Source organism: Ischnura elegans, chromosome X, assembly GCF_921293095.1.
Source record: "Ischnura elegans chromosome X, ioIscEleg1.1, whole genome shotgun sequence".
In the NCBI taxonomy this organism is placed as follows: domain Eukaryota; kingdom Metazoa; phylum Arthropoda; class Insecta; order Odonata; family Coenagrionidae; genus Ischnura; species Ischnura elegans.
In genome coordinates this window covers 109,298,007-109,314,925 of record NC_060259.1, presented here as the reverse complement: position 1 = coordinate 109,314,925, position 16,919 = coordinate 109,298,007, and the positions used below count along the sequence as shown (strand labels likewise).

The 16,919-nt window shown below is 37.8% G+C and overlaps 1 protein-coding gene across 1 annotated transcript; it reads left to right on the top strand.

Moving 5' to 3' along the window:
• The first annotated feature begins 536 nt into the window (after positions 1 to 536).
• LOC124171255 (MFS-type transporter clz9-like) lies at positions 537 to 2,045 on the top strand. The gene has a single exon (XM_046550397.1). It carries the CDS (start codon positions 537 to 539, stop codon positions 2,043 to 2,045), a length of 1,509 nt encoding a protein of 502 aa, XP_046406353.1.
• Positions 2,046 to 16,919: the final 14,874 nt, after the last annotated feature.

The window sequence follows — 16,919 nt, the reverse complement described above, 5'->3', positions numbered from 1 at the left end:
TTGCGTCTTCTGAAACTAAGAGGTAAGTGACTGTCATCCTTAAGTTAGATAAATCAGTTATATATAGTTGAAAAGAGCAACTATTTGGCTATGTTTTGAAGTTGTTAGTTTGGACGCTAGGCTTGCTACCTTCCCCTAAACAAGCCATCTACGCCATTTTGTCTTACCGGGGTTATGCCGCCACATCACTCTGGGGTTATGCCGCCATCCTTGGCTGGGTGGCGGCATAACCCCATAAAATCGAGATTTCATATATTGGTCCTACAACCTATCTGTTTTCTTTCCAGATGCCACGTATCCGGAAAAGAATAAGTGATAAGGCCAAATGGACAGAAGAAACATTAAAACAAGCTGTCCGGCTGGTTTCAGAGGGAAAATCAGTAAAAAGTGTAGCTGTACAGTTTGCCATTCCAAGGTCAACGTTACGGGACAGACTAAAATCAGAAAAAACGTGCAAGCCTTGTATGGGGAGAAAGCCTGTGTTTAATGAAGAGCAGGAAAAGAAGTTAACAGCCAGAGTTATCGATTTAGCTAACATGTTCTATGGAATTACCATAACAGACTTGCGGCGGTTGGTGTTTTCTGTAGCAGAAGAGCTAAATATCAGCCACAGATTTAATAAGGAAACCCAGATGGCTGGTGAGGATTGGGTTGCAGGATTTCGAAAAAGAAATCCTCAGATCAGTTTGCGGAAACCATCTGCTACAAGTCTTAGCAGAGTAATAGGCTTCAACAAATCTGAAGTAGACTTATTTTTTAAGAACCTTGAAAATCTAATGGACAAATACAAATTCCCAGCCAGTCGAGTCTTCAACATGGATGAAACGGGGATTTCATCAGTTCAGAAGCCTGGCCACATTCTAGCGCCAAAGGGCCAGAAACAAGTTGGTGGGGTAACTAGTTGGGAAAGAGGACGAAACATCACCGTAGTCTGTGCCTTCAGTGCATCCGGCCAGTATGTACCCCCGATGTTTATTTTTCCTCGCAAAAGAATGACGCCACTTCTTGAACACGGTGGACCACCCGGTTCGATTTATGGTTGCTCTCACAACGGCTGGTCTAATGAGCATCTTTTTTTGGACTGGTTACAACATTTTAAGCGGTTTTGCAAACCAACTGAAGACGAACCGGTTCTCCTAATTCTGGACAACCATGGGAGCCACATTTCCTTGGACAGCTACACATTCTGCCGCAAGAATCACATTCACATTCTGTCGATACCTCCTCACACATCACACAAGATCCAGCCACTAGATGTGTCCTTTTATGCTCCACTGAAAAGCGCTTTCAATAAGGAGTGCGACAAGTTTATGAGGGCTAATGCTTATCAGAAAATTACACCCTACGACATTGCTCACATTTTCAACCAAGCTTATATGAATGTGGCAACCATAGAAAAAGCCATATCAGGCTTTGAAAGCACAGGCATTCATCCAGTAAATCGAGACAAGTTTAAAGAAGAAGATTTCGTGTCTGAACGCCTTTTAAGAGCACCTGTCATTGAGGAACCAGATGGCGAGGAAAATCTTCAAGAAGAATCTCCAACCAAGTCTAACAACAACCTATCTCAGACACCTGTGAACAACGAACCTACGATAGAGCAAAATGAAGTCGCTGGAGAACCAACAGTTGCTATCAATAAGCAGGATGGTTACTTAGGCCTGCCAGGTCCATCGGGAATGTCAAAGAAAATCCCTTCAGAAACAGCCTCTGACAGCAGTGGAAAGATTACATCAGTTATAAATAAGTTTTCTCCACTCCCAGCTTTGGCAGCTGAACAGCTAAAGGGCAATGATAGGAGGAAAGGGCAGTCATCAATTCTGACATCAACTCCAATGAAAGCAACTCTTGAAGAAGCTTTAGAAAAAAGGAAACAAAAAGACTTGAAAAAATCAAATGCTGCCAAAAGGGCAGCAGCAAAACTATTGAAAATTTCTACAAGCAAGTTCGACATAGGCCTTCAGCCTAAAAAGAAACTACGAATTAAGAAAGAAGAAACAAGAAAACCTGGGAGGAAAACGAACCCAAAACGTGGCACCTGTTGACGTCAAATACACTTTGACTCTTCTTCAGAGGAAGATGTGCCATTAAACAAAATATGTGACGACAATGAAGACGACGATACTTTTGATTTGTTTCACGATGACGTTGAAAACTGTTTAGTGTGTGGGGAGTATGGTCCTACTTCTGAAATGTGGTATCGGTGTGTAATATGTGGAAAATGGGCACACTCAGAGTGCAGTGGTTACGATTCCCCAGAAAACTATACATGTGATTTTTGCTCAGATTAGAATGACAGACTAGGCCTCATAGCCAGTTACTAGGCCTACATATGTTTTTATAAGAATAGTATGGCATAGACTAACTAATAGTCATTTACTACACATTTTACTTTGTTAAGAATAGTAAGACTATGGCAGAGGCTAAATAATAGCCATTAACTACATGTATGATTTTTGTTAAACTTCTTAATTAATTTCTTAATTTAATTAAATCTAATTTAGTGCTATATGTTGTGCTTTATTACGTCCTTTTCCATTATTATAGATGATTTGCTGTGTTTTGATGGTGTGGTGGCATAACCCCAGTGGTGTGGCGGAATTACCCCAGCCACCGGGGTAATTCCGCCACTGTGCAAGCTTTTAGAAAAAAAATTTTTTTTCAGTTTCTATTAAAGATTTAAATTTTTAAAAATCACTACAAGATAGGAAATGAACTGTAGTATGCTATATTTATTACAATTTACATTAATTCTAACACAATTATGCATGAAATTTCAATTTCCCTTAAGGTGGCGCAATTCCCCCGGTCTACCCTAGACTCAGCTGAAAAAAAGTTTACAAAATACAGCCTAACAAAATGAACTTCATGTAAGTCTCCCACCACAACAAAATAACACAGGCTCTATTAACGTATTCAGGGGCGGATCCAGGATTTCTGTCTGGGAGGGGCACAAGCAAGGCCGTATCCAGGATTTTGTTCAGGGGGGGGGCACAAGGATACTTCGTCATACAAAACGAACGAAATGATAATGGGACCGTATTAAAAATCGAGCATATTTTTTAAGGGTCTGGGGGGGGGGGGGGGCACGTGCCCCCGTGCCCCCCCCCCCCTGGATCCGCCTATGAACGTATTTATTAAGTATGCACAAATCCTATTGGAAGTACATATTCAATTGAAAATACATAGTCATCTAATTTGGTAAACTTCTGAGGCAGAATACACTTAAAATCTCAATTTCATGCGTTAGAAATAATTTAGGGAGACAGAATAGAGTATGTGCACATTTTTGGGAAGTGATCTTAAAAAAGAATTTACACCTCAATTAGGCTAAATTCCGAGTCTGAGAATAGAGAGGTACTTTTTAAGCGAGATATTAACTATTAAAATTTGCAAAATTAATGATGCGCTGAAACACCAGTCGGCCATATTCTCAAGGCTGTGACGTCATTTTGTTCGACGTGTTCTCAGGCATTCCTTGTTCTTAAGGGTCAGCCCCTCTACAGCGTATCACAGCGTATACTGTGTTTGGAAAGAAGCCATGGAATGCCTTATGAACTAGATTTAAAGTGTGTACATGCCATCATCTACATCTTTTAATTCATTTATTTCTCGGTTACGCTGACGACAAGACTCTATTAACTTTTCTACCTCGAACTACCTAATCGTATTTCTTACTCCTCGGTTCTCGCATTTGCGTTCGTTTGCATATTTATAGAGACACTTAAACAGTGATGATCCTTGAAAATGGTACGACTTAATTCGTGAAAACTAAGTCACTAATTAGTAACTAACTTAGTAACTGTACACGTACTACTAACTAAAAAACGGAAAATTAATTTTCGATAAAAAGTGATAGTTTGGGTATTCAAAATGTTTGTAATTTAATTCCAAACACAGTGATGCTAATATTTTCCAAATCGGATGTGAAATAAGCTCATTATTACGTATCACAAGTCGGGACTACTTTTTGGAAATGCACCGCGCGCAGGGATTCCTCGCTTAATGGATAGTCATAACAAGACACTTGTACCTTGAAAACCAATAAACTTATGCTGTGAAGAAATATAAAATGAAACAATTATTAAATTGTGCTAACAAATGCTTCAAGAAGCATATTGAAACCGAATGAAAGAAAAGTAATCGTCTGATCTAACTATCAAACATTTGATTTCCAGCCCGAGAGATTTCCGTCATTCATCCGGATCAAGTTTTCAATAACCAATTTTTAGACATACCTCACAAATGCTATTCATAAACCTCAACCAAGAAAATGTACATCTGACTGACATATCTATGTTAGCGAACTGAAAATAACTTGTAGAAACATTGAGATAATCAGAACTCTGCTTTTGAATACATTAATTCTACGAAAGAACAAATACATCGACTAAAAGTGCGTTTTGTTTTTAAGAAATTAAGATCAGATTACTGCTTAAACTGGATCAAAATGTAACTTCAGTTATTTGTGCTTACGTTTAAAACCTTAAATAGCCCAGAATAAGAAGAACCCAGCTCAGTAACGGCAATTTAATAATTAACTATGGATATTCATCCAGTCACCACGGGCCATAACTGAATATGAAAAATTATTTTTCGCGAGTCAGTAGGTTAAATAACAATAATATAGAAAATAGTTAAATACATAGATTAAATTATGATCGGTATTTGAAATGACAATAATACAAATATCGATAGTTATCTACCTACCGGCACTTTTAGTTCCGTAAACCTTCGAATCGTGCTAACAAACTTTTGGCCAATTACCTACTGTAAACAATCTTACTTAATTCACCTATGTTAGACCTAATTTCCGATGAGGTTTCCCGTCCATTTCTCTTTATTATGAATGAGACAAGACAACAAAAAAGCTCCAGTTCAACATTAAAACTTCGTTCCGAGGCATGTAGGTATAGTCCAACATAAACAGCACGGTCAATCATTGAAGCATCCACCTTCTGGATATTATTTGAAGAAACCCTCACGAAACCTGATTCCATGATAAGCACTTAAACGTATTTCCCTTTACACAGATCAGATCCACCAAATTTTTCCAATGCACACGTAGTTTATTGAATCATAAACACGATCATAACACGATAAACACCTTGCACGCTGATGAGATAGACCAGAATGACGTCACATACCGAGGAGCCAATAGATGAGCGTTTTCGTCTGCCTAATATCGTTGCGAAAACAATGCATATTAAATAGTAATTATTAAACAAACTAAGCAACAATTAATGCTGTTAATCGAAAGTAATGATATTTACGATACACTTTATCGAATAAACTGCATTTCATTCGTATTCCTCCCGAGTGCACATACTCTATTTACAGATGAAATCTCATTTGAAGGAGAGTTAGACAAACTAGTTGTGCTTTTTGTAATTGTTTATCAGTTCTTGAAAAGTCATCGAAACAGTCACTGCACCAGAACAACAACAACTTACATCAGATTCCACAATCTTGAATTATCGAAGAGCACAAATTTTTCCGTGATTAACAGAAAAATCACAACACTAGAAAATATTTCAGATGCCTTTATGAAAGAAAGACTTCTTTACGTGACTTATGAAAATAATTTTGGTTCAGCATTAAGCCAACGATATCTGTATGTTACACTATAGAAACTTGCCATTAATGTTTAAATACACGAACACGGTCGTTTCACTTAGCACAAACAAACCAGCAAGATACACAATACTCTGAAAATCCTGGTAGGTTCTATTCGGCGACGTAACGCAAGTACATATTACACATATTGCATACAAAAATATTAGTAATCGCTCAAAATCTGTTGACACAAGATAAATTATTCAATGAAAACACAAAAGATCGAAATCACATCAGACGTCCACTGTCGCTTGAAGACTCAAGAGATGCACGGATGGCTTAATTCAACGCTGCGGGAATTTAGCACTGGTTAAATAATACTGATATGATTATTTTTTCTCCACGCCCTATTACTTTAGCACAACACAGAACCACAAGCACGTAAACATTACAACGGAATCGGCGTTGCTACTTTGGCTTGCTATCAATTGTAGTTAGGTGGCAGCACTATGCCCGCTATATTATTTTTAAAAGCGAAGTCGCAAAGTGAGGTTTAAACGTGCTTAAGCCGTATTAGCCACTTAAATTGCATGCCCGGTGAGTTCCAGCAGGTGAAATGATGCACAATACAAAATGTGGATGATGTACAGTAAATTTTTTTCATCACCCGTGAATTTTTGCACGACGGCAAAGTACATATTTCCTCTACGTCATTATTTCTGACCATGATTTTGAACTAAATATACTCATTGACACCTCAGAATAAGTAATTTTCCAATCAACGCAGTCGTAAAGCCTGTGTGAGATAGGTTTTTATAAGACACTCATTTCAAGAGAATTTCAAATTCATTCTACTATTCAACTCTGTTGGAAAGCACTTGTGGAAAACACTTTCAAGCCAATAAATAAGGAAAAGAGTTTCAAATGACATTCAATTCAGCGTCAATACAGTCCATGTGGAAGACGGCTGGAAACCAGTTACAATGGAAATGAGATTCAAATCACTTCCTTCCATTTCCTGTCCGCTGGAAACCAGTGGAAATCAGTGTCAAGACAGAGTCAAATCAGATTTTAAGGATTCAGATCAGATTCAAATGAGGTTCAAAACTGTTGGAAATCAGTTTTTCTTTCCTGGGGAGATATAAGAATATATCCTTGTCAGCATCAACACATATCTGCTGAGCTGACCATGTAAATGTAAGTAAATGGAACATTTTTTCTATTCGTTAGTAAATCACAGAGGTTGTGCATGTAATCTTTCGTATGTACTAATACGATTAATGAACCGCTAATTTCTGTCCAATAAGTATTTAAGATCATTAATTACTATTTTCACAGTTTAATTACAATTTAGCATGATCTTTGCTTTCGCGGCCATAGTAAAAATACAATCCATTCAGACCGATTAAGTGGAAATATCAGGGTTCTCGCAGAAGAATCCACTTTGTTATCAGTTAGTTATGGCATTAAAGTATCAGTCTCAATCTCAATTAAATCGTATACGAAGAGTTTTTTCTTGAAAATGTATAACCATTGGAAATACGTCGAAGAATTATAATAATTAATAAGCTGTTCAAAACATAGCCATCAATTTAACTCTCTCCGATCATTATCATTTAGGTATTGATTTGTGCTTCAGTACATTTTTTACGAATGCCTAAATTGCAATGAAAGTCATAAAGAGTTATAATGTTATCAATTTTCACAATTTGCTGGCAATTTCAGGGGGCCTATTACGAACGAGCGGGCGGTACGCTACCGCCGGGCGGAGTTTTCGTTCGGTATACGGTATCATACCGCCCCTTGCGATTACGTGGGACGGTCGGGAAGTCACCGCCGGGCGGAGAGTACATCTCAGGGGGTCGGTAAGGAGCGATGCGGCGGAAGTGATGTTTGTATGAAAAATTCTGAGTTCCTTCAGCCCGAAAATGGTGTAGCCAATGGCAAGGGCGTGCGGTGTTCCAATTCCGCGGCAACTGTTCCTAGCAGACGAATATTTCGGCAAGTTGTTGGCAGTCGATAAAGACAATTGGTGGTATTTATGGATTAATACGGATGTGTCCTTCGTTAATTCACCTTAAAAGTTTGACAAATGAACGAATTTTGCTCCTTAATTCTTACTTATAGGATAAAAGTTGAATAAAACAATAATTAGCAGTGACTTGCGGAAGATATCATCAAAAAATCACGTATGAGCAGACGCAGGTAGTGACAAATTGCATGGCAGACCATCGAAAAATTACGATAGAAGTACTTTTAGGGCCAACGGGCAAGGTGAACCACCAATTCCATTAGAGCTTTGACCGAAATGCCCATTCTTAAAAAAATATATGAAAATCCACCACGAATACTTAGCTGGAGAGCCTTAATCACAGACAATATGACACTCAACATCTGTGAAATGACAAAATATCTGTTGCTCTGCATTCCTTTCGTATTAGTAACGGGGTTTGGAAACCTAATGCAAATTCAGAGAACAAGAAAGGCACTTTTAAAAATAATGAAAAATAACTTTTTGGCTGTTATCTATGAAAAGCAATGGAGAATTAAAAAACACAAGATATTCACTTCTGGTTACAATAAAATTTTATTTCGATATAATGTGACAGAGTTTCACCATTTCTTTGGTTTAATCACGGGTACACAACCACAGCAAAACAGTCTGCCCACAATAAACATGTGAGATCGCGAACCGGTTCCTCGGCAATCACACACACAGGTTACAACTTATTTCAATATTTCAGGTAAAATCCACAATCGATACAAGCTCACACCATTGTAAATAATGGTAAATAGGCAAATACGATCATCAAAAACTGGAAGTCAATACCATTCTTATATTCATCACGTAAACATTACAATCAAGAGCTCGCTATGATGAAAACAACTATTTAATCACTGATTTTAAGCCTCACATTATCCTACGCAAGTGGCACAAGTGACTTTTCTCACTACAACTCCAATTGGTACGAAATTGATATACTAGTATAAACAAATTTCACACATGGCTTTTAACTTGATAGCTTGATCGTGAAATGTTATCTCTGCGGTGAATGACGAAGGTATAAACGCCACTGACAATCTTTACATTACTATCAGACACTTCTCGATAGCGTAAACCACTGTTTAAAAACCAACCACAATGGAACAGTGATAACTACAGCTCTTGGAAGATGTTTGTCAACCTCGTCAAACTTTGTGCATTATAACCACTGGTACTGTGATTAACGGTAGTTGTCACATTGAAAATAACACTATTTTGAAACAAAAGATGTTCGTAGAAATCTCCAAGCAGCGAGCAAAAGTCACATTCACCTCACAATTCAAGCAGTTATAACGTTGAAAATGACACTACTTTGGCACAGAAGATGTTCGTAGAAATCTCCAAGCAGCGAGCAAAAGTAGTATTCACCTTGCAATACAAGAAGTTGTCACGTTGAAAAAATAATATTTTGCCACAAAAGATGTTCGTAGAAATCTCCAAGCGGCGAGCAACAGCTGTATTCACCATACAATACAAGCACAGGCAGTCCTTAACGACGAATTTTCCGGAAACTGTGAAGAAATGGAAGATGTTTTTGCATATAAAAATACAGCGGAAATTAAAAAACATCCAAATTGTTCTAATTAAATAAATGAATGAAGGTCAACTTACAATCAACGTATCCATCTCCTACGGCCGTGGCTCTCTCTCTCTCTCTCATCTCAGATGGCTACAACGTTGTTATATGGGTATTATACTTTTTTTGTTCAACTGCTCCAGTCGGCTCCAGTTTTATATTTTATATATAATATATAATATATAATATATAATTTATTCCATTTACAATCAAATATTACATTTTAGAACATACTTAAATATTTTGGAATATATAGGTACCCCTTTTAGTAGTTTTGGGGCTACCATCATAAACTTTTTACATAGGTCTGGTGCTAGCACACATGAGAAGTAAAATTTCTTTGTATTCAGTTATTTGTTCTATTGCCGATTGCATTCATTATTACAAAACGTATTTCAAATATTTGGACAAGGATAACTATTTTTCTTATTTTTCTTATATAAACGCATAATTACATACATAGAATATACAATATACCTTTTATTGTAAACTTTTTAACCCACCTTTCTTAGTAGAAACTCTACTTCCTCACACATCATAAGCCATTTTTTAACTGCGGATTTAAATCCCCATCTTTTTTCCGAGTTTGCTACATTACTCGGCAACATGCTAAACAATTTAGGCCCTAAGTAATTGTATGACTGTCGATAAATTTCGGTCGTCGGCCTAGGTATATGGAAGTTTCTCCAAGCTCTAATGTCATAGTTTTGTGGTCGGGCCTTTTCACCACTACGGTTATAGAATATTCTAAGGACTTTATAAATGAATAAATGCCTTAGTGGGAGGACATCTAATTTTTTGAATAGAGGAAATGAGTGGCTTTTCCTATACGATCGTGTTATAACCCTGATAACCCTTTTTTGCGCCACTATCAATGGTTTAATGTTGATAAAATATGTTCCACCCCAGCAGGCTATTCCGTATTGCAATCTTGAATTAACGAGAGCATAATATACCATTTTTAACACTGATTCAGGGCATATGTATCTGAGGAAGTAGAATTTTCTTACAATAGTAATCATTTCTGATTTTAATTTATTTATGTGAGACTTCCATTTACAATTTTGGTCAAAATATATACCTAAATATTTTATGTGACTAACCTGTTCGATCAAAATACATTTATCACAGGAAGTAACATTATCTTTTATACAATTTGCACATTGATAGTATAGTTTACTTTTGTTTGAGGTAGATTTACTCATGCTAAACATAATATATTTCGTTTTTTCACTTAACAACATATAATTAGCCGAAAACCACATATTGAGTGTTAATAGATCACTTTGTATGTGTTCATATAGATCATCAACACTATTAACAGAGTAACTTAGTGCAGTGTCATCTGCGAATGACGTTAATTGACCTTTAAACCTGCCAGCACATAAATTGTTTACATATATTAAAAACAGTATGGGTCCCAACACAGAACCCTGTGGGACACCACAGGTGAGTCGAATCTTTTCACTGTAGCAATTTTTGAGACGCACACATTGATCTCGATCACAAAGATAACTTTGAAACCAATCATATGCGGTTCCACGTATACCCGCTTCCCATAATCGATTCATTAGTATGTTATGATTAATGGAGTCGAAGGCTTTGGTAATGTCTACAAATAAGCCAGCAACTCTACAGTTCTTATTCAGTCCGTCGTTCAGCTCTGAACAGAATTTTAATAATGCATCCTCTGTACTCTTACCACTCATAAATCCAAATTGGTTTTTATTGAAAAAACTATGCTGATTTAGAAATTTAAGAAGTCTGACTTTAACAACTTTTTCTATTATTTTAGCAAATACAGATAATAGGGATATTGGTCTGTAATTATTTACGTTCATTTTATCACCTTTTTTAAAAATTGGTATCACTATTGCAGTTTTTAATTGTTTAGGAAATATTCCAGTATACATACTTAGATTAGCAATATGGGCAAGGACCTCCGAAATATTTGCATTTACTTCTTTTATAACTTGTGTGGAAATATTATCAACACCTTTAGATTTTTTAGACTTTAATTCCTTAATAATGCTGCTAATTTCTTTCGCATCAGTAGGAACAAAAAACAGTGAGTCAATTGAATTGGAGGTTGGGAATATTTCTATGTATTTATTCGTATTACTTTCAAAATAATTGTTCTGGGTCAATTCTTGAATTACTTTACCATAATGTGAACTAAATTCGTTTACAATGTCCTGGCACTTAGTGACAACGATACCATTACTAGTTCTAATTTTTACACAATTCTCATTTCCTTGCTTTCCTCCCGTGAGTGAATCTAAAATGCGCCATTGAGCAGCGGTATTATTGACATTACTATCAAATAGGTCCCTGTAATACTTTTCTTTGCGCTTTTTAATATCATATTCTAATCTTTGCGTGTACGATACGTAGTACCTATTTAGCTTTTCATTTTCAGGGTGTTTCCTCATTTTTTTATACAGAAAATTTCGCCTAGAAATTCTCCCGCACAAAGCGTAAGTCATCCATGGCCTCTTCATTCCTCCCGATCTGTTACTGTCTGACACGTATTCAGCTTTTTCAATGCAGCATTTCAATTTATTTATAAATATTTCATAGGCTTCATTGACATTTTGTTGTGAATAAACATCTTATACGCTTACTCAGACATTAATATTATAAATAACACAAAATATGATAGCTTCCGAGTTTCTATCGTCGGATATTTTGTTTTAAAAATGCCAACTCGACCCGAAAAATGTAAACAGACGTCCGCCATTAGGGGGTCGGTATCTCACCACCGGGGTAGCTGGCCCTGGGGGTCTATTCTCTAACTCGAAGCGCGGTAGCTTTCTGGTGGAAAGATGCTTAATTAAGCTACTTGCTCCCACTTGTATTCTCTAACGCTGAAGCTCCGGCGAAGGGAGCTTGCAGAAGCTACCGGTAGCTTATTAGGCTCCAACCCTTATTCTCTATGGGATTTGAAGCTACTTCCGTAGCTTCAAACTAGCTACCACGGTAGCTTCGCGAAGCGCGCCCTCGAGCCCCGCGCTTCAGCTAGCTACCATCAAAATACATAGGGAATAGAGTATGTGCACGTTTTTGGGAAGCGATCTTAAAAAAAAGTGTACCCCTAAATTAGACTAAATCCAGAGTCCTATAATAGTGCGGTGCTTTTAAAGGGAGATATTAATTGTTAAACTTTTCAAAATTAACGTTGCGCTGAAACACTGGGGCACCATGTTGTCAGGCCTGTGACGTCATTTTGTTCGATGGGTTTTTCAGGCGTAGCTTGTTCATTTGGGGATTAGAGTGAGCTCCTGTACAGCATATTCTAATTTTGAAAAAAAGGCGTGGGATGACTCATGGAGTAGATGAAACGTGTGCAAATGCATTTGGGGGTTGGGGTGAGTCCCTCTACGGCATATTCCAATTTTGGGAGAAAAGGCGTGGGATGACTCATAGAGTAGATGTAACGTGTGCAAATGCATTTGGGGTTTGGGGTGAGTCCCTCTACGGCATATTCCAATTTTGGAAGAAAAGGCGTGGGATGACTCATAGAGTAGATGTAACGTGTGCAAATGCAGTCATCCACATTTCCCTCATTCCTTTCCAACTGACGAGCTGAACGGAACTATACTGATTGCTCTACCTCGAAGAAGCTCCCATCAACAGAATATTATCGTTCGGACCTGTCTCCGGTTGTCGACTCCATCCGCTGCATTGCGAAGCTCGAAAGAGGTACGTATTGTGCTACATTGTTTTGCTTTAATGTCTACCGTTATGATGAATTGATGTGTATTAATAAGTTACAGAGTGTCTGTAGTAAAGTTGATTGACGTTACCTACCACTTGGACCGTGCTTCATGAGTGCTCGTGGTGGAAGTTTTGTCGCCTTGCGTTCATGGAACGTGACCAAAATTCGTTCTTAATTATCGTTTGAGAATAAAATTCTGTGTGGAACGGTAGATTTTCTCTTCGTCAACTACCTTACATTTTAGTCTGCTTTGATTATAACGTGGCCATTCTTTTATCGTTTGTCCATTTAGTAATAGGTGCCTGTTTTCTCTGTGTTTCAGTATAGTCACGGGTTTAACCTCTTCGGCATGGAGAAACAAACGCCACAAGAGGGGTTACAAAGTAAGAAGCCTTACAAATACTGCTTCGTACCAATGTGCACGAATACTACCACCAAAACGCCGGAGAAGACGTTCGTGAGCGTGCCAACGGACCCATTATTGAGGAGGAAATGGCTGCTCGCGGCAAGGCGAGACCTGGAGGGCAAGTCTGTAACTCTGTTCTCTCCCGAAAATGGGAGAAAGGAGATTCGTGAAGCGCCTGCGCGAGAGTTGTCGCCCGCCCCAAGTCTCTAGGGCGCCCCGCCGGAGAAAGGAGACTATTTGTCGCCTGGGAGAGTACTAGTCTCCCGACCCAAGTCCGTAAGCCCCCTCAAGCGCCTTTGGCGCCCCAGACGGGCGCTTCAGTTACGTCCCCCTCAAGAGCCCGACGTATCTCTTTCTCCCATGGAGAAAGTGCGTATCTCGACAGTGTTTTGTTGTATTTTCTCAATATGGCGCGTTTTCTTTCAAACCATAGAATATTATTGCTCGTATATGAGGTGCATTTAAGAGAAGTGGGGCAATTAACACCAGTGAGAAATTGTTGCGGGATATTAATAAACCGTTTGAGGCGAGGGAGGAAGATTTCCGGCCGCATTAGCGGAGAAGGTTGTCCTATCCGTCCTTCGATGGTCCGATTCTCTTCCAGCTGAAAATCCATCACCCTCAATAGCAGACAAAAACACCGCAATCCTATGAAATAACAATTATCTGTAGCTCTGAATTCTTTTCGTGTAAGTAGCGGGGTTTAGAAAGCTAATGCTAATTCAGAGAGCGCAAGAAAAGCACTTTAAATAATGGAAAATAACTTCTAAACTGTTACCTATGAAAAGCAACAGATAGTTAATGAAACACAAGACATGCCCTTATTGTTAAAAGAACTTATTCCACGACAATGCAATAGAGTTTCACCATTTCATCGGTTTCACGAATACGACTGCTCAGCATAACCGTGTGCACACAACATGAGATCGCGAATCGGTTCCGCTGTCAACACATACAGAAGCTATAAATGTACTTCAATAATAAATGAATATCCACAAACTAAGTACTAGCACACACCGTAAATATAAAGTGAGACATAGGCAAATAAAATATAAAAAACTGGAAATCACTTCCACTCTTTTATTCATCACGAACAACTTACAATCACTAAGCTCGTAATGATAAAAACAACTATTAATTCACTGATTTAAAGCCAGAAATTAGCCCACGAAAGAGGCACAGGTGACTTTTCTGACCATTATTCGTTAATATACTAGAAAAAGAAACTTCACACACAGCTTTGATCTTGATAGCTTGATCGTGAAATGTCAATGTACCTATACGATGAACAACGGAGGTGAACACGCCCACTGACAATGTTTACATTGCTGTCAGACATTAATCGATATGGTAATAACACTGCTTACAATTCAATCACGATGGAGCACTGATAATTACAACTCTTAGCCGATATTTTTGTACATTGCAACCACTGGCACTGTGATTATCAGCAGAAGATTTACGGGAGTTGTCACATTGACAATAACACAATTTTGGCACAAAAGATGTTTGCACAAATCTGCAAGCAGCGAGCAAAAGCTGTATTCACATTAGAAATATACTCATAATTTTCAACTTTGGTGAGGTTGTAATTGATACGAAATGAAGAATTTACATGGTGACAAGCAAAATTTACCGGCACTTGGATTTAGCCTTGCAGCCGCTTGCAAGCGAGGAATCACTGCGCGCGGTCAAAAAAGTAGTCCCGACTTTAGTAAGTCATAATGAGGTTATTATGCATTTAATTTAGAAAATATTTGCATGGATGAGTTTGACATAAAATTAAAAACATTTTTAAATTACACACGGTTAATTTTTCGATAAATCAAGCTCTAATATCAGATTCGCCTTAGAAATTTTTCATACTACCCATCGGAGCGAGTTTTCTCCCATCCGAACGGGAGAAACAGTTCTCTCTACCGAGTTACGGACTTGGGTGGGGAGACAATTTTGGGCGACAACTCTCTCTCCCAAACGAGGCGCCCCAAGTTACCGACTTGCCCTCCTGAAGAAAAATCCATTATCTTCATCAACACATTTGCGATGCTGTGAGGATCATTTCAACGTAAGTCTCAATCTGGTTGTAGGGTATTGACACGTTTTCCTAAATTATGCAAAAATACACAATCCTTGCCTTGATTATATTCATGCCCTGAGATTTCATTCATTTTGTTTTCACTTTGTAATTATTCCAAAATAAATAATACGGGTCCAAGGATTGAGCATTTAGGGACACCATAATTCACAGCATCTATGCTTTATTAGAGAGTTTGAAGTATGATAGTATTATTATTTATAGTAAAATATGTTTATTTAAAAGTATGAAGTATGAAGTATTATTATTATTGACTATAGAGTTTGAAGTATGATAGTATTGGTGTCATAATGAGAAATTTGGGTCGATATCTGTTGAAAAGATATGATTTTAATCCAGGTTTGGTCAAGTCCAATTATACCGTCGTTGGTTAAAGATAGAAGCATAAGGTCATGTGTTACTGTCTCATCGGTATTTTTGGTCAATATACAGCCCCAAAGTCTGACTCCTGCAATAAATATAATTTTAAATGTCATAACTTATTCAAAAATCTTTGGGAAAACTGAGAGAGGAGTAACGGGTCTGAAATTTCCAGATTAGTTTATTTCCCTTTTAAAAAAGTGGATGCGTTTTACTTAATTTTAGTTTTTTTGGGAAAAGTACCTACACACATAGTGATCTACATCTACATAATACCCTGCGAGCCACCTCTAGGGTGTTTGGCAGGGGGTGATCAATCACCAGCATGCAGCATGCATTTGGACTCCCACATGCACACCACACCATCCAAAAAACGTCCTGTATAATAACAAACTATACTACTATATGCCGTCAGAAATAGAATATAGAATTGAAATTCAGAAACATGCATTAAGTTTTACATAGGTTAGTAGGCTACACTACAAGTCATGCAATCTATTTACGAGTTCTATTGCTGCCGTTATAATCTCTTATTGATCGTGGAAAAAATGACATTTGGAGTCTGTCTGTTCTGCAATCTATCTCTCTCATTTTATTTATATGATCTGATCTTCCGTAGTACGTTGGCGTCCGCAGGATATGGTTAACTTCGTCAGAAAAGACACTGCTCTTGAATTTATCTAAAAGGTTTAGTCTATTTCTTGATGTACGGTCCGACAGAGATTCCCATCCGAGTTTATCTAAGAGGTCAGTTACACTAACAAGACTATCGTAACGACCTTTCGCATACCTGGCAGCTCTTCTTTGCACGCGTGGGCATGAGTGACAAATTTCGTGACTAAACCTATATGTTTCGGAGTGAACTATCGATCGCGTTAACTAGTTGATTTCATTATTTGGAGAAGAAAAATGTTACTTTCAATCATTTTATATCACGTGAAATCTTATTTTGTGTGAAGTCATTACTAGTGAGAAGAAAAACCCCGAAAACAGTGATTATTATTGATGTTGCGAGAGACTGTTGTAGTGACGGTACAAATTGATGCGTTGAAATCATTACCAATGCCAATGTATCCACTGCACAGAGATGGATGTCTTATTTTTGCAAGTGTTTATACATTTATGATTAACTTTACCGTTCATTATTAGCAACGATCTTTGTTG